Consider the following 22406-nt stretch of genomic DNA (forward strand, 5'->3'; position numbering starts at 1 on the left):
CAGTACACAGATTTTATTGTTTGTGGAGTTGTTTTTTTGTTGTTGTTTGGTTTTGAGCTTTTTTTGTCAAACTTTGACTGCTTGTATGACAAGGTCTCCTGATGCTATTATGCTACTATGGATGAGTCTGATGCTGGATGCTAACCAATGCTTATCAGTGATTTTAGTGATTATTAAGTTCCCACAAATCACATTTTTTTCAAATAGTGGATAAAGCTAATCATTATTTTATAATTAATGTGAACATATGAGAAAGCTTTTTAGATATCCTTTACAGTCTGTTAACATTTGCCTTAATGAAATAAGAAAGTATGTCCATTAATTATACCATGCAATAAAACTTTCACTAATATTAATGAAGTCCCTAAAGGACTTGTTCTTCAGAAAATAATAAACCTTGTGGTTTTTGGAAAGAATAAAGGGTGATTGCTGATGCTTTTTCTCAAATGTGATCCTGTTTCATAATGCTTTTTTCAGGCATCAATCTGGCATTTCTGCATATGCATTCAAACACATGCTGTGTACCATAGTGTCATACTGCGTGACCCAGAACAGTTTATCTATTCTTCTTTGTTATGCTAAACTTAGTTGCAATTACAGCTTAAAAAGTACAAGAGCTCTCCAATATGGTCGGTTCTAGTAAGATTTAAGTATTATTATTTACTCCCATAAAAAAAAAAAAGAAAAAAAAAGAAAGAAAAAGCTTTTAAGTGACTCAGCTTTTGTGTTTCCTTTGTTGTTTCACCAGTTGAAAAGATACAGAGCGAGTGGGATGAAGTGCATGGACACCTCCAAAGCCGGAGACAGCAGCTTCATGAGATGTTAAAGGATTCAACACAGTGGCTAGAAGCTAAACAAGAAGCTGAACAAGTTCTTGAACAAGCAAAAGCTAAGCTTGAGTCGTGGAAAGAAATTTCTTACACTGTGGAAGCTCTGAAAAAGCAGAACACTGAGCTTAAGGTCACTACTGAGAATTAAAATATTTCTGCTTGACTTAATTAGATTGTTAAAGAAAATGTCCTCTAACTATTGGACAGTGCACATTGAGAACAACCTCTTTATCCCTAATCTTCCACAAAAAAATTAGAAAAAAATAACTTATAAAGTCTAAAATGTGTATCATATTTTCCTTGAATGAAATTGATCCTAACTTAGCAGTCAAAACAAATAGCTGGCTGATCTTGCAGGAAAAATACCTAGCTTTTCATCACAAGTATTTCTCATCTCGTCTGTACAACAGCCTCAGTTGAGGCACTGGTACTGCAGACAGGGAAATCCTGTAGTATCGGTATGTCTGTCTGCACTGATAATGAAGGTTGTCTGGAAGTAGTTCAGAAAAGGAAAAACAAAACAATGTAATGAGCTATATTGAGATATTTTGAAAATCAAGCATTTTAGATTTGCCACAAGATAGTCTTGCTGGCTTCAGCCTTGGCAGGGTTATTAACTGCAAAAAACCCTGAAGTGGCTGCTCTTGTGATTTTAGCAGACGTGTTGTCACATTCTAGGTGCTAAAATGTGAAACCTGTTTAGCTTATGTAGCTGAGCTATACCTCAAGTAGCAATGCAAATAAGCCCTAACTGTTGCATCAGGTTTTAAATTTCTTGTTATGAAAATAGTCGTACTTTGATGGTATTATCATAGAATCATAAAAAGGTTAGAGTTGGAAGGGACCTTAAAGATCATCTAGTTCCAACCCCTCTGCCATGGGCAGGGACACTTTCCACTAGAGTATTCTTCATGAATAAATTTTGAGAATAGCTGTTTCAGAATAATAATAATATCTCATTTTCTGTTTGGGGAAAAGCAAGATTAAGACCAACCAGTCCGTCAGCCTTTTAAAGTGAGTCCTGCCTCCATGTTTATGGAATGTTACATTTTAGTTATTTGGGAGAATAGTTGCACAAATATTTTCTCATATGTTCTCTTCTCCTGCCCACCATATTTTTCTTTTTTTTAACACCTACAAATCAGCTGTTTGGTTAAAGTTTGTGGACTTAAAACCATCTTGTTTGCACAGCTGAATGGTAGTGAACTGCTGTGAAGAATAATGGGGTGAGGTCCTCATCAACTGGTTATGTCGCTGGAGAACGCATATGTGTAACAGCATGATTGGTCTTCAGCTACCTTCATCATCAGTTAGTCATTGCCTACTGATATTTTGAAGTAGATACAAAATCTGTTGGGGTTTTTGGTTGCTTTTCTTTTTTTTGTTTTTGCTCACCTGTAAGAGGCATAAAAACTTTCATCAGCCCACTGCTTTAGGCCTGAGAAGTGGTTAAGTTTTCTCAGTTAAGATTATACCGTAAGGGCCATTGCTTGGGAAGGGTGGGTTATGGTAAACAAGGGCAATCACTCACTAATGTATTGGAAAGAGTTATAGATTATGTGTACTACTGTCATTCAGCATACAGGATTCCCATTTGTCACTGTCTTTCTGGAGAGACAGAATTCTGGCTTCCGCCCAGTGTTTGGTTTAAAAAAAAAAAAAAAAAGCTTCAACAAAGTCAATGTCCCAGCTCTGCAAAGACTCAATTAACAAAAAACAACAGTTACAAAAAAACAGTTCTGTGCAAACACAGTCTTACATCATTGTGTCGGAGTGTCTTATGTCTTGAACACAAATTACTTAACTAGGAAAACAGTTGAAAATACTGTTTTAGAAATAGATTTTACGTCCACTTTTTTACAAGGATATATGAGGTTTAGATGAAGTTCATCTAAGAGAATATGCTTTTTGAAAAAAAATTATGGGGTTTTTGGATCAGCATTCTCCAAGGAAAGGAATAAGAATATGCCCTTCTCCTCTATTCCCAAGTCACAGAGGAAGTATACTAGGATACTTATTCATTGAATGTATGTCTATGTATAAACAGAGTTTTTGAAAGGATACCTACGGGTTCTTTTCACTCCTCCTTTAAAAGAGATGTAGCACTTGACCTATCAGTATCTTCAGCCATTCCTATCCCAGTCTGGATTCAATATGACATGTTGTGTCATGTTACAGATATTAGTCTAGAATTATAATTTCAGTGTCACAGGTAGTCCATCTTAATTTGTTGTGGCATCGAGATGATATGAACATCAACAAGCTCTACTGTTTCAGGGTTGTTTACTTTCATTTGTTTGTTTTTGCCTAGCCTTTTTCCCACAAGTCTGGAAGAAATTCCCCTCTCTCTTAGAGAATGTGTGTGCGGGGGGGGTGGGGTGTGTGTGTGTGTGTGTGTCTTGTTTTTTTGGTTTTTTTTTCTTCTTTTTTTTTTTCTCTTTCTTTTGTGCCAGCCTTCCTAGAGGAATTATCTTTGTCTGCCATTAATTCCTATTGTGTCAAATCCCTCCTGAAAGCTTCTCAGATGTGACAGCATCAGCTGTTGTGTTCATGCTTAAGATAAGGGGTCATGAATTCTAAGGAAAATGGAAATCTTTTTTTAGTTTAACGGCTTTATATTTTTTTTTGTATAGTATTATCTAAACTGAACAAACTAGAAATACATCAAGCCCTCAAAATAAGTGCTTTCCAGGCTTCTGTGCCAAACATGTATATTTTGATGTTGTCCCCAGAATATGTAGAGTAAGTATGCTGTCTTTTTGCTTGCTGTTACACTGATGAAAATAAACCTGTCATTTCTATTCATTTGTGTTGAGGGAAAGAGAGAGAGGTCAGTGTGAGTCCTAAATTCTTCAGGCATACTCATTTTGTCAGCTTTGTATCTCAACACAACTTGGTGTGAGAAAGCAGTCCTCAAGTGTTCTTCTGATTTTAACTGGCTTGTATTTGGCCAATGATGTTTTTAATAGAATTTGACACATTTGTTTCTGACACTGAAAAGTAACCAAGCACCATGTAGTTGATAATAAAAAATATTATTCCTTTGAATCAGAAGTTAATTCAGAGCTAATTTGCTGAGGTTTAAAGCATTTTTTCATTCCAATTTTTTTAGTTTGATATTTGAGAACTAAATTCTAAGTACTGGCGTTAGGTCCAGAGTATCCGAATATGGCATTCTGGCCAAAGGGAGCCTTTACCCATTAAAGCCCTGTCAGTGTTTACTAAGCGATGACTGCAGATGGTTAACTCAGCAGGCTGAAGGTTATAGGTGTATAAATAGTACACTGTCACACTTCAGGTCCTCTCCATCCGCAAGTCATCTGAACATAAGCTAGTGTAAAACTAGTCTCTTCTTAATACAATACTGAGCTTATGTTACAAAAAATATACCTTCTAGGATTGCCCGTTCACTCCTTGGCTCCTTGTTTTGGTAAGAGCTAGTAAGGGATGCCTCGTCCCTCTGTACCTGTTTAGCTGGGATGGCCAAAGTGAAGAGGAAGAAGGATGGAGGCAAGGTTTCCTTCCTTTCCCTCATTACCAGCTATTTCTTTTTCATCTAAATAGGAAATTAAATAGCAGCCTAATTACATCCTCTTGGGACTCAAGAGGCCAGGCAACTTTCCACTGGCATAGCCTGGAGGCTGAACTTTATGCCCTCGATTTGTGAATAAAACTGAGGCTATCTTGCTTGCCTTTGCTGTCTTCTTGCACGGGGAGTAACTTTCTAGGTACTCTTTTGCCAGTCCCTGTGTACCAATATAGGATGAAGCACAGTCTCAGCATTTTGTGGATTTTTATTATTCCAGGGCTGACAGCATACCGCTTTAATTTTAGTAAAACAATTAACAATTGAGATAATGTTATTGAATATGATGCAGACACTGAAATAGAATTCCTTGATTAAAAAAATAATTCTTTAAGCGTATAAATAAAACATGCTCTAGATATACCAAAAAAGGACAGAAAGACAGTCTGACTTTCCAGACTTGTGATATATACACCTGCTCAGTATGGGAATTTACATGCTTAGAATTGGATGATGCCGTACATACATATTGCTATATTTGAACTTCTATACATCATTTATATTGTTCTACTGGGCAATCCTGGGATAGAAGAAAGCCCAATTCTAATTTCCTTACTTGTTTTTAATCAAGGATCTTTAATTACCCAGACTTTTTTTCCTAATAACATCAACTAGCGTCTTCTATTTAAAAATTAAAAATAATTTTATACCTAAGTAATATGATAAATGCACAGCCTTAATTCTTTAATCCTTTTAATAAACTCAGCAAATTCCAGTGATGACATAGACAAAACATAGAGAATGCTTTAAAAGTGTCAAAATGAAATTAAAGTAAAGAAGCATTTACTTTTTTTTAAAAAAATCAAATCTGTTGTTAAGTAGCTAAAAGATAAATGAGACCTAAAAATATAAAAGGGAAAAGAGAAAAAGAAAGAATGCCAAGAATTTAATTCTAAGATATTCGTTATAGTCCTGTAAGATAGGAGTTAATGGGCCTCTGGTCGGAGAGACAGTTAAAACATTTACCACAACACTTTGTTCTCGGTGTCTGAACGCACGGAGCAAAGTTGAAGCAAGGCATGCAGTTCTCAAAGTTGTTGAAAAGCTACATACCAATGTCGAATAAAGTAGAAAATACAAATTGTTTCTATCAGCAAAGGTCTCTATATTCATCATTTCTTTCCTGAGTGATGATCTAGTGTTGTAATGTCAGGAAGTTAATGGATTAATGTTGAAGTTATGGTGAGAACAACACTTTTGGAAATAGCCTTGTAATGGTTTCATTATAAAAACAGGTTTGGAAGGTTTTATAAGGTCATTTATATTCACATGGGACTGGGCAAAAAGAACTTATTTTCAAAGTAAAGTTTACAGGCCATTAATTTACAATACAGAAAAAATGTTATGGTAACTTTTCTATGTAATGCAGTGAACAGTCAGTCTGCTGTGATTCTTTGGCTGGAAAAAAGTAGCTGTATGCATGCATAATTTTAAACAAAGAGAAAGGTAGAATATAATAGAGAGGGATAAACCTAAGAGTAAAATAGATACTTGTTATAAAAGATCTACCGAGCTGAAAAGATAATTACTGTAAATTTTTTTTTTGAGGGGAGGTTATAGATTTTATTATATGGGTGTAAATATTAACATTAATATATTTATTGTATGTAATTCTGTCAGGGAAGGAGCTCAATTAGGAGACTATTTCCAAAACAACCACCTGCTTATATCTTCTTCAAAGGAATGGTAGTGGTTTTCTACAAAACTATCACCTCTCCTGACTACATCTCCATACTTAACACAGGAGAATGACTTTAAAAAAAATGTTTAGGCAGCTTCAGCTTAAGTGAGCTTAACCATAACATGTTCAGATGGTTTTCAGGAGGTGGAGTTAGTAGACTCCTCCTAATGTTTGATAGTAGAAATAGGATCTCTTGTTCAAACCAGCTAATCAGGTTGCTGTTTTAGTACCTGAGATTGTCTGCTGCAGAGTAATTGGGTGTTCTGCCTTCTCATGAAGAAATAACACAGGAAACAGAAGAAATACATGGTTTCAGTTTTCAATCATGGAGAGAAGCCAGAGATGGTGAAGCAGCTTTTTAACAGATAAGAGTTGGGGGAAAAAATCAGTCCCCCCCCAAAACTCCACCTGGACTCTTTTCAAAGATTAAGTACATTTCAGTCCCAATCTTAACCAAAATCAATTTACAGACTTCCTGAGTTGAAAACATAAGTGAACAAAACATTCAAAATGTATTTCTTTTTACTTAGTATTTAGAGTCTTTAATCAAGGATTACTTATTTAAATTCAGCTTTGTGTGGAGAATTCCTTACCTAAGTCAAAACAAGTTTTCAAAAGTAACACTGCTTTGGGAGAATGAGGAGGGAAAAAACTATTTTTTCTTCACAGACATTTCCTGATTTGTGTATTAAAGCACAGCAATAAAGACAGTCAAACCTTTTTTTGTCAGTGGCTTCTAATGTTTACGTGCAATTTATTGTTTTTATTTACAAATACGAACTTTTTTTTTTTTTTCTACTTGCATTGTCCCTTTAATGGACTAGCAGTAGTAGTCTTTGCCTAGTACAAAAGTACAACTAGACCATCGAGTATCTTTGCTCTTTCATTTTATGGTTACACATTATGGATTAAATATGCAGCTTCGGTGCATTTATATGGAAGTTTGCTCTGACAAAAAAGGCTAACAAGAAACGGGTGGGTGGAAGCTGGTTGCTGGCTGAATGAGTGTTCTGGAGTTCCTGGCTGCCATCTCTAGTGAGACAGCTGGCCCAGGTGGAGCGGAGAAGAAAGAGGGAAAGAGACAGAGGAGAGGAAAGGGGGAAAAAAAAGAATTACCAAGATTTAAAAAGGTTTCTTAATACTAAGAAGCATAAATTAGCAATATAAAGATATTGATAGGTTTATCAGTAGTGTTCTGCTGTATTGCACATTTAGTGCTGTTCCAGTAGATGGCACTAATTACATTTCTCTAAATTAAAAAAAAAGTGAAAGCACAGGTATTCTTTGTCCAAATCTCAGTATTATTTCACAGTATAAAAAAGAAAATTAGATAGAACATATTCTTTCACTGTATTTTCCATCGCAGTATAATTCAACATCACAAATAGTTATACTTTGCATAAAAATGCATCAGTCTATTTGTGTCTCAAAAGAATAATCATTATTCTAATCAGTGTTTATAAATTTGATCTGTTGTGTTTTATCCGGCATTTAGGATTTTCTTACTTGGTCCTCTCAGAGATTAGTGGTCCTATGGTCTTATTACTAAGAGAATTTAAACATTTAGAAAAAGTCTGACCTTAGTTACTAGTTAATCTGAGGAAGTCCTTTTATTTTTTTTATATTGGTGGTATAAGTTGTGCATCTCCTTCTCTAATAATCATACAATGTGTGTAATCATTTTATGGTGATCTGAGGTTTATTCTTTGTCTTTTTACTTCAGCAATTTTCAAAAGAAATACGACAATGGCAAATAAATGTAGATGTGGCAAATGACATGGCACTTAAGCTGCTCCGTGATTATTCAGCAGATGACACCAGAAAAGTAGAACTGATGACAGATAACATCAATACGTCGTGGGCTGCCATTAATAAGAGGTAGGATATAACTTTTGCTATTAGATTTGTTGTTAAACTTCATTAACAGTCATTGTCCAGCTTTGGTTGGAGATTAGAGAAGATGTAACTTTTGAAAGTGTATCGTATTTCTATGTACTATCTACGCATCACAATCGCTATAGTGATTCTGAGTCATAAACTGAATCTGAAAATGACATATTCTGTTGAAGCAGGTTCAAAGTAGAAATGTTATTCCATACCTTTGAAGCAAATCTCTAGTCAAGAAAGTTTTTATTAGATCCTTGATCACATTCTTGATTACATTTCAGTCTTGCAGTGTTTGGTTTAGATTCCAGTTCCTTACTAAAAGCAATTTTTTCAGCTTGTCACCAAATTGTGAATCACCCAATACGCAATCTCTAAGATCAGGACATATTGCAGAATAAAAATTACTTTCATTATAGTAGTAAAAGAGTTTTAAATCATTGCACATTAGATGAGATATGTAAAAATTAAATCAAATAGTTTTAATCAGTATCTTGGATTAAGTTTTATAGCTTATAACTGAAACTGGAACTGAATTATATCTTAACATGTTTTTAATTAAACTCTATGAACAAGGGCACAAAAGTCAGTTTAGTTAAATTCAGGAGATCTTCTTGCATAATGGAAGTTACTTAAATCACTGATGACTACAGAAATTTATTTCCACTCTTTATTTAATTTTTTATGGAGTTGATATTCCTATGAATGAGTCACTTTAACAGCATTTTTTCCGAAGCAGACTTGCCACCAACTTAAGATCCCATTCAAATGAGAGAAGAGGTGCTATTGATGTCCTCTAAAAGAAAGCCACTAATACTTTGAAAGCTTTTTTTTTTTTAAACAAGAACAATAACTAAACTGAGAAACTAGTGTAAGCATTCAGTTAATGATTGCTTGCATTTCTGCTGTTATAGTAGTAACCATTTTAGCCTTATTAGTAGTAACCATATTTTAAAGAAAAAATGTTTTGCTCTCTGTGGTCTGAGAAACAGACTGGGGGGAACATCTGTTCCTGAATGAGAAAGGCTGGGTGTCTAATGCTCAAATCTGTTCTCTATGGGTAGGTGAAATTAGTAGCTCAAAAGGCTTAGATGGGAGAACTGAAGGAAATTTCTTTTGTCTGTATGTAGGACTGCAACCCCCATTTGGTGAGATGGCTTTGTAATCCTGAAGTCCAGGATATCTTTGCAGCTTCTGTGGATGGGCAGGTAGCAATTGTAGCAAAGAGTGCATCTTTAAATCTGTTGATGCTTCAAGCACAAACCCAGGTGTATCTAATGTTGCCTAAATGTGAGAATTGCCATGGTTGCACAGACTCAGCCAAGTACTAGGCTAACACAGAGTACAAATTCTTCAAGACACTCCTTGCAAGCTTCTACAAAACCCACAGACTTGTTCACAGTTCGTGTGTTAGATGAATTATTGTAGTAAATGCTTTACGTCTTAGAAGAGAGCTGTTTAGGTGACCGAGTTGACATTTCTCATTAAGAAGTACAAAAGGATAGGATTAAGTCTGAACAGCTACCTGTAAAACTAGAATTTCCTAATTTTTGATTGTATGACTTTACTACCTTTCTAATATTTTTTTAATTCATTGGTTTGTATATAATTTTTTTTAAGACTTCTCATGATTTCGGAACTTGAAAAAGACGCGTGCTTTGAACAGTAGTTTGTAAGTTTCTCTAAGGGCTGTAACACTTTTCTATGTCTGTTGTGAGACGTTGATAAATGTGGATGTACCAAGGCATCAAGTCAGCAAAAGGCTTGTACTTTGAAGATTTTGTGTACCTGTAGACTTTTCAGGTTTGTCTGACACAGTGGGCAGGCCTTTTGCTCACAGAGCAGCTCCTGAGTGAGGTCTTGAAAGAACCTCCTAGATTTCTTTTGTTAATCAGCTCTGTGGAAAGAGAGGATGGAGTCCATGGGCCTTTGGATTAATTTAATGTCAATTTGTTCTGGGTTTAATTTTTTTGGTTGGTTGGTTTGTTTGTTTGTTTCCCCTTCCCTCTACTCTTCAGCTTTCAGATTATTGCACAGAGCAAACCACACTGTTTCTTTATGGTTTTGGGGATCTTTTGAACTGTAAGAGAATACTTACTCACTAGAAAGGACACACGTGAACTCTTTGTCATAGGGTCCAAGAAAGGCCAGTTCTCCACTGAGATGCATATGCAATAATTTCAGATATATCTATGAGTGTTATTTTCATCTAGACAATGAGTAAGTAGAGCTCTGCTGACTCAGTGACCTCACAGTGGTGTAGAAATATATTCCAAATAATGGTCTTGACCACTTCTCCAGTGTTTTGGAAATAGTTTTGTCACTGTTTATACATGTCTTGAGTACCAAGAGGAAATATTCTGCTGAAGATTTTGTTTTCTTCTCCCTGTATGCTTAATTTAAACAGCCTAATTATTTTGTAGATATTTTCTTTTAGAAAAAATGAGTGGCTTGCGTTCATTCAAACTGGTTTTCTTCTAACCTGCCGTTAATATCAGAATTGTGTGCCAGTGTAGAAAATGTGAAACTGTGTTTTTTATGAACCAGATTAGTAAAACAACAGGCAGGCAAGCAACATAAAATTCCACTTTGCCTGTTGGTAATAGTTCAGCCAAAACAAGTACTTCAGTCATTAAGGCAACATCTGCCAGCTTGTGTTTTGTTTTGCTTAAGTAGATTTGCAGCTGATTGCTGTGTGTTTACCCTTTGCCTTACTGTTCTGTTTTATAACATTGAACTATAAGGAATAACATTCTAACTCCTTTAATAGACAAGTTGGTGAGTGCTTGGTGGGTGTTTCACTTTTTTCACTCGCCACTTTTTAATTTATTTTTTGTTGTTGATCCTGCAAAGATACACTAAAAAGCACGTGAACTGATCAGATAGGCAAAAGCCAGAGTGACTTGTAAACAGGTCTCTTCCTCTTCTCTTTAGAAGCAGACTTTCCAATAACTATATTATTTAAGCTGAGGCAATTAAGGAGAAAGCGATCTGTATAGCTTGTATTAACAAAAATAAATCTAACAGATGAACTAAAGTGCTCTCAAGAGAAAAAGATACGATGAAGGAAGCAACCATTAGAAATTTACTATATGTAAAAGTGTTTGTTATGGTAGTATTATGTCACTCCCTGCTTTTGTAGGCACTCATATTTTATGTGAATTATCATATAAAACATAAACACTTGCTTAAATTTGTTCCTTTCCTGGGAATTCACCAAATGTGTTTAAATTTCACTAACTTAAGCATTAAGCTAAAAAGGGACTTAGATCTTTCTTAAGTGGTGCATATATTATGGCAATAATTACGTAACGCAGTCTGAGAATTGGTTAGGACTCCCACCCATCGTTGTCTAATAGTCATCTTCAAATATGTGCGTTGCCCACCAGTTCCTGTGTTCAAGTTCAATGGAACTCAGGCTGCACAGTAGGTGTTAAGAGCTTTCACCACTCAAGATGCTTTTCTTGGCTGCTGGGACAAGATACAGGACACACACATCAGTCAAAACATAAAAAGTACCTTTTGTTTTCTCCACTACAGGGTATGGGTGGTGAAGAATCAATATATAATTAGATTTCTGTTGTTATTATTAGTTAAGTCGTAAGGAGTTAGAGAGGGAGTGGCAAGTAGTTGAGTTTCTAGGCAACCTATTTGAAAGGTCTGAGATACCATTTCCAATATTTTTCTAAGAATGGTCTTAATTCTGTAATGGAGTTGGTTGTATGAAGACCTTGATTTTGCATGTCAGCTGGACAGTATGCAATGCAAATGGCCCAACAAACTAAGGACATAAACAGTACAAAAGTGTGATGCATATCTGTTTCCTATGTAGATTAATAATGTAACAGTAATTTTAAGTGTGAAAAAGGTCATAATATAATTTTGGTCTTTGAGCAGCAAACCTTTGCTTACCAGTGGTTGCTTGTTATAAAAATACAATTGTTAGAATGTAAACTGTATCTGTACATAACATTTGTAAGTATAATTTTATTGCCTGCACAGAAAGAGCTTGACCATTCTGCTGGAGACAGGGTTTCTTAATATACTGTACCTGTTCTAATACTGCTTTGTTTTATGGCACTTGTAGAAGTAATCACATTTGCATGACAGTTGGATTGCTTTCTGGGTAAGAAAAACTGCATTTACACATCAGCAACAGCCAGCAGTATGAAGTGTGCTAAGTTATACTGAAGATTCATAGTTGGTTTCAGTAGCTAGACCTTTCTAGGAGCCATCTCTGAAGACATTATTTGGTCATCTAGGCTTGGACTGCTGAAGTAAAGAAGGAAATAATTCACAATATGTTTTGCTTTAAAGAACATTCCCATCTTCTAGGTTCTCCAAGCAAACAGCCTTTTCCTTTCCATTCTTCTGTTGCTTTGAAGGTTGGTCTGCATTCCAAAAATCTGCGTAATTCCATGCGTATGAACAGCTACTCTATTTCTTGTGCAGGCACACTTTATTTGAGCACAGTAAAACAACTACATTAAAAATATAAGTGGCCACGGGAACCTTTTTTATATGGAAAGCTTGTTTAAATGGCTGTGCCTGGGGTTGTTGTCCTGGCTACACAGCTGCATTCGTGTGGACGTGAGCAAGAAATCATTGCCAATGTAAGACTTCAGATGAAGATGACAATGGTCAAATGTAATTTTCTGATATACTTTTTTTATATTTTTCCCCAAAGAAAACATAGTATAATAATTTTTATTTTTATCATCATGTTGGTGTTTTATTTATTGTTCTTTGAAATAATTGTGCCAGGCTCAAAAAAGTAGATATGTAGAGTGACTGCTTTTTACAACCAATATGCCATGCTGAAGCTTGTTATTTACACCAGCTTAACGATAGATTCTAATTTAAAATTGCAAAGACTGCTGGAAAACATTGTGATTGTAGGGCAATTATTTTGTTTTGTGAGAGATGTTGATAATACACGCTTATCTTTGTTGCCTCTATTATTTAAAAAAGTAAATTTCTAGTCTAAGTGTTTGTCACATTCTGTGTTTGAGAACTTTGCTTTGTTTTAATTCTATAATGACTTAAGTACCTCTACTTAGTAGAACTATTCATGTTGAATGAAAGTGAGTCTCTGCAGTCTCAGGTATCACACCCAAGATTATGTTAAGGACCAAATAATTTTATATGTTTTCATATGTCAGCATGTTTTTCTGAAGAACTAATGTAGCTCTGTTGACTATTCTTTTGAACAGGAGGAGAAAGAAAGTTTTCAAAAAAGCATTTAAACCAGAGCTCTTCCAGGAAGTCCGAATTTGATACGCGGTCTTAATGTCTTTCCCACTAAACAAAAGGGTACAAAAGCCCTTTAATTTTCAAGAAACTAATTTGTCTCACTTAGTCAGTACAGCACTCCACGCATCTCAGAAGTTACTCTCCAGCAGAGTTAGTAACATTGGCAAACTCTAAAGAAAAACTGTTTATTAACTGCTTGTAATGCAAGAATGTTAAGGCTTTTGTGTTTACAATATCTTTGAAGTTTCCTAAGAGTTATTTTTAGATAAAGGATTAAAGTAATTTTTGTTTTCTTTATTCCACTTTGTTGCTGTTATTTTAAACAAAAAAGCACACCCTCAAAAAAGGACTATAAAAAGGGTGCAAATACTACTCTGACAAGGTTTAGTTGCTCTGAGTTTAATCAGAGATATTTGTTGTTGCATGTTTTACTTCATTAAATATCATCCCTTAACATATCAAATTTAAAAAATACACCTAAAAGGCCATTTGAGGGAAAGGGATTGTTTTATGATGGTAGATAAAAGACAAGTTACCTCTTTGAAAGACATTCTATGAGCTGCCTAACTCTCAAACAAATATATGTGCACAAAATATAATCTCAAACTTATAAGCAATGACATCAGTTAACATTGCTTTGTTATTTTTTCTTCCTAATGCCCCTAAGAATGATGAAATTTTAGCCACATATAGGAAAAAAAAATATATGAAGGCATAAATAAAAATGCCAGATGAAGCTCCTATAAATAGGAGAACTCGAAAGACATCTTAGCTGCTTATACTCTAGTTTTCACCTTTGTCCTCCACTCAGCTGACTGTGTTTTTTGTGGAGTACTGACACCAGTATGTGGATCCAAGATGAGAAGTCAACTGAGGGTACTGAATATTTGTGATTTACTTTGTAAGAGGATGGTCTCAGATATGCAGTGCTTTCAAAATGCTGGTAGGATGAGCGGAAAAAGCAACGTTACCCAGAATATAGTGTGATTCATCGTTTCCACCTATGTGAACATATTTTTGCAATTTTTGAGAAACTCTTTTAGGATTAAAAAATGGAAAAAGTCCTTGAGTTATTTCAGGAGAAGGTAGCGTCAGTAATACAGTACTCAACTAAAAGGATCTGTAGATCCTTGCTACTTCAGGGATATGTTTCTTAAAACTCTTAATATCAGTATGAATAAACTTAATATTCCCACCTCTTAAATAGTTACATCTGTAGGCTAGTACCTTTATCACTTCCAGAAAGGCAATAGATCATCTGTAGGTCTGCCACAGACACGCAGAAATGACCTCAAAGAGAAAAGCGTTGTTGTTCTTAAATTAATTGGTTTTTTATCAATTTGTCTGTCTGCCAAGTGGCTTGCTGAGGTGTTTTATACACCTAAAATTCAGCTGAATGATAGTTTAGTGGTTTTGATTGTTAACTGTAATCTAATGTTAATGATTTCATTACAGACAATCAAAAAGGAGGACAGCACTGGCATTTTGCAAAGAGGCCTTCAGCTTCAAGTACCGAGAGCAAGTTAATAATTAAAACTAAGCAGGAAAAGTGAAAGTAGAATGTCTAGAATTCCTTACTGCTCAGACAGTTGCTGTTTCCATTTTTTTTCTCATTCTTGTTTATACTTCGGTCTTGAGTGAAATAGAATTCTGCTGCTTTGTTCATATTTATTGTGTGTTAAATGCTGTTTATTCCTTTCTGATGAAAATGAGAATTGTTCTCATGTTAGAGTGAAATCAAACTAGACAAAATCATTAAATAGTTTATGGCATAGGATTCTAAAGGGAGAATGGTTTCATGGACTAACTTGAAACATAATCAGATCTTCATACGCACATTTCAAAGAAACACTCTGTTGTGGTTTAACCCCAGCTGGCAACTAAGCCCCACACAGCCGCTCACTCCGTCCCCCTTGGTGGGATGGGGGAGAGAATCAGAAGAGTAAAAGCAAGAAAATTTGTGGGTTGAGATAAAGACAGTTTAACAGGTAAAGCAAAAGCTGTGCATGCAAGCAGAGCAAAACAAGGAATTCATTCACTACTTCCTTTCGGCAGGCAGGTGTTCAGCCATCCCCAGGAAAGCAGGGCTCCATCACGGCTACTTGGGAAAACAAACGCCATAACTCCAAATGTCCTCCCGTTCCTTCTTCTTCCCTCAGTTTTTATTGCTGAGCATGATGTCATATGGTATGTAATATCCCTTTGGTCAGTTGGGGTCAGCTGTCCCAGCTGTGTCCCCTCCCAACTTCTTGTGCAGTCCTGGCCTACTCGCTGGTGAGGTCCTGTGAAGAGCAGAAAAGGCCTTGACTCTGTGTAAGCGCTGCTCAGCAGTAACAAAAACATCCCTGCCTTATCAACACCATTTTCGGCATACGTCCCAAATATAGTGCCATACTAGATACTGTGAAGAAAATTAACTCTATTGCATCCAAAAACAGTGCACAATTCATTTGAGAAATCTTGCTCTTTTGCAACCATCGGAGGTGCAGGAGGAGCAAGGTGCTAGGGAAGGCATAAGTAAGCCTGATTTTGTGAAAGAACACAAATGTCAATTTTTGTTCTTACTCCGTTAGAAGATTTAGACAAATGTGTTACTCTTTTTCTTAAAGGTGAGATTTTCTGAAGTAATTAGAGATTTTTAGTCTCTATTTGAACAAGAACAGAAGCTAGTGCTCTGTGCCCTGAAAGTTCAACCTTAAATCTATTTCTTATTAGTCTGCAGATAAATGAACAAACTGTAGCAAACTGATTATTGCTCTCATCCAAAGCTTATTGCCACAAATGAATGTCTTTCCTTTCCCCTCAATAGACTTCTTATCAGGTTTCATATCCTTTGAAACACACAACTGAACAGAAATTAATAAAGCTGATGAACTAGCGGAGTGCCAGCACAAAGGAATTTGACCTTAGTTGTCATTTTTTGTTTGCATTGTTATTCTTGTGGTAGCCTTATTTTGCTTTCCTCAAAGTTTTCTTGGGATTTTATTTTTTTTTACAGCATTTCCTTGCTATTGAAGCTTTGGTACTTCGTGATTGTTTAGCTTCTGATCAGCTGCTGTGCAGGCAGTGTGAGCTTCCCCCTCGCTGGCTTGTCAGTCACACTTGAAACTGAGAGGGTAATTCAGTCTGCCTATTAAATTTTTAGTCTCTCTTTGGAAGTTACCGCCAAATGTGCCAATTTGATAACAATCGTGCTTGTCTTTTGTTGTGTGTCTGTATTGTAACGATGAACGAAATTTCAACCATACGTTTTCATCTAAACTCAACAAGAAATTGACAAATGACAACGAGTCGTTATTATTCTGGATGGGGGTTGGTGGCACAAGAGGCAGATGGTTGTGACTCTTATTGACCAAGGCAGAGACCTGGGGAAGCAACAATACTGAGGGCAGATGGGAAAGCAACAGGATTAGCAACATAGTTTTCTTGCGTGTCCTAAAATAAGGGTGGTGAGAAATCATTGAGGAAAGGTGAGATTAAACTGGTAAATGTTGAGGACAGAGCTTTTAAGGTGTATCTGATACAGGTACATAGAAGGGGAAACAGTAAGTAAGCAAGGAATTTGTGAAAAGGAAAAAGATCAATGTATGTTCGTGTTGCTTAGCATCCAGTATCAATCACATCTTGACCAATACCCCAAATTTAACTGCACTGTGCTACATTCTCTGACAAATTTAAACAATGTAGGCCTCTTCCCCAGCTACTAAGTATTACATCTCCTGCAAACTACAAGAAATATTATCTCCCGCAAATGATAAGAAATAGAAACTCTTGGAATTATCACTCTAGCTGGCATATCTGCAGATTCTTTCTTTGTACCAGATACATAATCTATTATGTATCTGATACATATCTGCTTAAGCACAACAGTGCAATGAATTATACAGGTGCAACTTTTGCTGGTAAAGAAAGAAAAAAGTATTATTTTTTATGTGTTTAAAATATGCTACATATTTTTGAGATTCCATTTGTTCACTTGACACAGTATATAGTAAAAACAAATTTATTGGAATTACCAGAAGAGCCAAGTTTGCAACACTCATTTCCTGCTTTCTGCATTTTATCTTATTAGTATATTATGCTTTCTTTTTTATTTTCCTTATTTTATGTTTCTTGTTTTCTTTCCAATTGTTTACATGTTTTCTTATTTTTTAATTCAGTCAAATTAGACTTGAGTCTAATTTAGTGTTTTGTTTTGTTTTTTTTTTAATCTAACTTGGATGCATTTTCTGTACTCCACAATATGACTTATACATGCTGATTTTGGGTTAATTTTTTTGTTTTAAAATCTGAAAGAGATGTTGCTGTAATGGTAAACAGTTCATAAATTTCTGTGAGTTCTTGGTGCATGTCTGAGGTTGATACTTCAGCTATGATAATTAATTACTAATAATGTCTATTGCTCTGTTATGAACCATATACCCTTACTGATTCCAGGAGGGTAGATTTACTATTATGATAGTCAACCCATAAGTTTTACAGTGTAAGTTTACTCCAAGATCCAAGAGGCAATCCTTCCAGGGCTCTCCTCTCTCTTTGCTCCCATGGGAACACCAGTGGAATAGGCTCGTTCAAAGATGGCACTAAGAAACCATAGTTCACATCTGCCTTTGGTGACACCCCTGCTTTTTATATTGCGCTGACCCTGTGGAGCTGTGGACACTTGTCAATGTTACTTTTTTTCATGTTGGGAAAGTAACAGTAGAAGCATGGAACATTTTTATTAGATTTTGCTTCGGCTAAATTGGTTTTCCCATCTTGTCACTGCTTTAGTCATTTTATGTCTGATGTTACTCTCCTTTGTGCTGGTTGTGATGAGGTACCCAAGCCAGCATCAGGAGTGTGAGTTAAAGATGGGCGTACTATTTATTCCTTTATTTCTTTTTTTTTTTTTTTTTTTTTTGAACTAGTAACCTTTCAGCTAGTATGTATTGACATCTTCATTAAGCTGTTGGTCTTGATTTGAAATACTAACTTCCTTAAAGACTGCAGGTAGTTCAGAACCCAACTGTGTATACTGAGTTTAAATCTTCCTTGTAGTGTCTGGTATTTTGGACACATTGATATTGAATCTTTCTGTTATCACAATCCTGGTGATTTTTTCTATTTGGAATTATTCACAGTTCTTCCTGGGTTTGACTAAAATAAATAAATGTGTCATCTTGCTCTTCATGCCCTTTTCCAAATGGTTAATTAATGCACTGAATAACACCTAGTGCTCCCAAAGCTCAGGGTTGAACGTTATTTACATCAACTACATTATATGTTCTTAAGCTCAGTTTTGTTTCATTCAAGAGGTTTCTCTAACAAAGCCTTGCATCCCTGCCATGGTTCCTAAAAAGCTCCTTGTATAGGGTCTTAACTTGTGGATAGTAAATAGATTATATTGCTTTATTGTTAGTTTTCATCTTTTGCTTCAATTAATTCTAAGAAGTTGGCAAATGTGTTTTTCTCAAAGACACAGATTTTTATTGATCCATAATACGCTTATTAAAGCAATGTAGAATGATATTTACACATGAAAGCAGAAATCTTAAGTACCCATTCCCAACAGAGAGCCTAATTTCTGTTTCTGTTTGTTTGAAACATAACACTTCAGTATTTGTATAGATGTATATATAGTCTTCATAGGTCATTTCTCCTTCTAGGTATGTATTTGTTTGGGTATGGTCTGTTTGTGGAGGGGCAACACTTAGCTAGTCATAAGTATTAAATACTTTTGAACATAATTACATGTTCATACGGTGTCATCAGCAGTTTACTACGTGTATAATGTGTTTAGCTTGGACTGGGTCAAATAAACTAGTCATATTAAATTTGCTAGAATAATGTCACTACTTGACATTGGGGACTACTAAAATTAGTAAGATAAATAAGCCGCTCTTGTTCAGATTGTCATTCTGAATAAGCTGCAGCACATTAAACAATCATATTGAGATGAGATTTGAAAGTACAGTTTTCATTAAAAATATTTAATAATTTCAAGTAATTGAGAAAAACTGTATTGCAATATTGAATAGCAGATGATGGCCTTTTAGATCAAGAAAGAATTATAGAAGTTAATATATGAAATCAAACCCACACATAAATATATTAAAGACCTGTAAAAATGACGAGCCATGGTAATGCCATATGGATTTTAAAAAAACTGTTTTTTTCCTTGACCAGTATTTTTATCCTTTAGATAAAGGGAGATTGTACAGTACACATATATCACTCATTAAAGTATAGAAATTTAGAGATCCATGGCTACTGCAAAACATGGAATTTGTGACAAAGACTATTCTAATAAGGCTTTTCTGCATAACATTTTTATGAATAGTTTATACGTAGTCTTGCACACGTACTTAACGTTGCAAGTGTGAGGAGAATCACATGAAGTGAATGAATGAATGAAGTAAAGGAGATCAAATAAGTAATGCTACAGGTTTTTTTTGTTTTTTTTTTTTTTTATTAATGCATCTATACATTTACTTGTTTGCATTTTTAATAGGAGGATTAACGAGTTGTGTGTAGTCCACCTGTGCATACGTAATAAATGTGTTAATATCAGTTGAACTTGATTTTTCTCAATTACAACACAAGGCATCCATCTCCAGTGTTTACTTGAGGTTAAGAATGTTAAAAGTTTTTCTGTTTTGCTTTCTTATGATTCTTCTGAGAGAACCTGTCTCTGTTTTTTAGTGTTTTACATTCTTTTTCCTCCCATGAACTTTTAACATAGTTGTTCAAATCTAATTTCTAGGAAACCTTTGTAGTACTAGAATACAGCTTCAAAAATTAAGATAACTACCATCTGAAAAAAGTAATATCCAAGACAAAGAGTGGGACATTGTCTGCATGATTTACAACAATACCACCCCTTGCTACTTAGTGATTTTCTTGTGATTTCCGTTGTGGATATAGATTGGGTTTCACATCTGTAGTCAACTTTATGCATACAGGTCTCCGATAAAACAGAAACTTTTCCCTCTCAAGCTTTGTGCGTTGTTCTTATCTACCTTGTTAGAAAACCTAAGCCATGACTCTCTGAACAAAGAGGAAAACATGAAATAGAGAATCATTTAGTCGTTCAGATATTCTTGCAGGAAATGCAATGCTATAGTGACAGTGTAACAGAGCTCAGTGCCAGATCTTATGGGTTAGGAATATGATTTTTATTTTAAACGGTTTTACATACCCATGTGTTTGTCCCAGCTGTCTGTCCAGCATTTAGGGACCAAGATGTTTGTAGCTAAGTGTTTCAGCCATAGGAATTCCTTGGGATAATACAGAGCACAGACGACATCACTTAATGATTTGTCATCATGTCCCCTGTGGTGTTCTTAGGTGGTCAACAGTGTGCTGGAGTTTTGGGATGTGCCTTCTGTGAACCTGGATAAATGGTACATAATTCACTGAGAAATATGACCTATTTTGTTTCCTGGCTTTTGCCTTCTTGAAATTAAGTTTCTGAGCAAACTGGGCATATATATGTAAGTCCATGGACGCTGATGGAATGCTCCCATGACTCTGGAGGGTGCAAAAAGAACAGAGCCAGGCTCTTTCCACTGGTGCCCAGTGACAGAACAGGAGGTCATGGGTGCAAACTGAAACACAGGAGGTTCTCTCTGAACACCAGGAAACACTTTTTGACTGTGAGGTTGTTGGAATGATGGCACAGACTGCCCAGGGAGGCTGTTGAGTCTCCATCCTTGGAGCTGTCTGTACATGCTCCTGGTAACTGGCTCTAGGGACTCTGCTCGAGCAGGGGTGTTGGACAATATGACCTCCAGAAGTCCCTACCAAGCTCAACTGTTCTGTGACTGTAACCAAATCTGTGGAAATGAGCGACTGTCTGTTGACATCTTTTCATGCTTTCTATTGGCTTTTTTCAGGATCAGAAGTTAATATTTTTTCTTTAACCATGCTATACTCAAAAGTTATGTTATTTTCTTGCTAATAAATAGATAGTAAAAGTAAAGGCTGGATTTTTTTTTTAATTGTTATTTTCTTTTCAGAATTATTCATATGGAAAAATATCTATAGTTATGTCATCACGTATCTTGAGACTTTTCCCACCCCGTGTGATGGATAAGAGTTATTTGTTGCAAGATCATTTGAGTATGTGTGCTGCTACTTTTTTTTTTCTTAAATCTTATTTACCAGAGATGGATATATTAAAAAGAAAATGCCTATCAAGTTAGTAATTTAGAATGCATTGTCATTCTTTTTCACTTGTAAAAAACTATACATGTAAACATAGTTCCTGGAAGATGAGCTGGGTGCAATATTTCAACTAATTGGAAAAAGCAGAACTAAGTCAGACTGCCAACCAGATTTTGGTCCTAAGATATGATGATGATTATTGTGTCAAATACAATCATGAATGTAAGCCTTGAGCTGACGAGTTCAAGTTGTTTTTAATCAGGCTTTTATTTAGATTTAGGCCTCCTATTCAGAAATAACAGCGGCTAGTTAGGAAGGAATCATTTTAAAAACTAAGTTTAGCTCCTTCTGCAAGAAGAACAGGATTGAAGAACCTTGGTGTTTCAAAATCTCATTGAGTTGCTACATATAAGCCAATTCAGTGTTTGTTAACATATCTGTTTATACAAGACTGTTTTAAATGTATCTTTTGGTTAAATAACAGAAAATATAGAGGTATGTTTCCTTTAAAGTCCTTATGGTATACTTTATGGATTTATTTACATAAGCTGAAGTAAACTTGAATCGTCAGTTGAACTGATAAATGCATCAGTTATGCATTCATTTCTATGACTAAAATTTGGAAAGTGATTTCAGAACAGGTATATATATGTTAAGGAAAAGAAATGCATCTCCCTAGACCTTGGATAAATTATCTAGAATATATAGAGGATACCTGCATCACAGTGAACACAACATGATAAGTCACAAGTTAAATCAAGGGTCTTTTTAATGTAAACACCTGAAACTTGTTTCACAGTTTATTGAGGAGGAAGAAAACATTGCAAATCATGAAGTATTTAAGAGTTAGATTTAGGTGGGTCTGACAGAATTGCATGTAAGCATACAAAATTTCAGGTTTTTTGACTTTTGTCATGGCTTTTCTTAGCAGAATAGTCAGATCTCCTCACTCTCAGACTTAGTGTTCTGGTATATACTCTGTTAAATTGTCCGGAATTGTTGTTTGAAGGGTTACATTTTCCTC

The 22406-nt window shown here is 35.4% G+C and overlaps 1 protein-coding gene across 3 annotated transcripts in view; it reads left to right on the forward strand.

Moving 5' to 3' along the window:
- DMD (dystrophin) overlaps positions 1 to 22406 on the forward strand; it is a gene marked incomplete at both ends in the record, with an annotated part of 1177430 nt that overhangs the window by 878128 nt on the left and 276896 nt on the right. For all 3 annotated transcript variants that reach the window (XM_082480534.1, XM_082480533.1, XM_082480531.1), the window contains 2 exons: positions 749 to 960; positions 7821 to 7975. In XM_082480534.1, the coding sequence (XP_082336660.1) occupies positions 749 to 960; positions 7821 to 7975 (367 nt within the window). The remainder of the gene's footprint in view (positions 1 to 748; positions 961 to 7820; positions 7976 to 22406) is intronic.

The sequence above is a fragment of the Vanellus vanellus genome (genome assembly GCF_965231255.1).
Source record: "Vanellus vanellus genome assembly, chromosome: 1".
In the NCBI taxonomy this organism is placed as follows: domain Eukaryota; kingdom Metazoa; phylum Chordata; class Aves; order Charadriiformes; family Charadriidae; genus Vanellus; species Vanellus vanellus.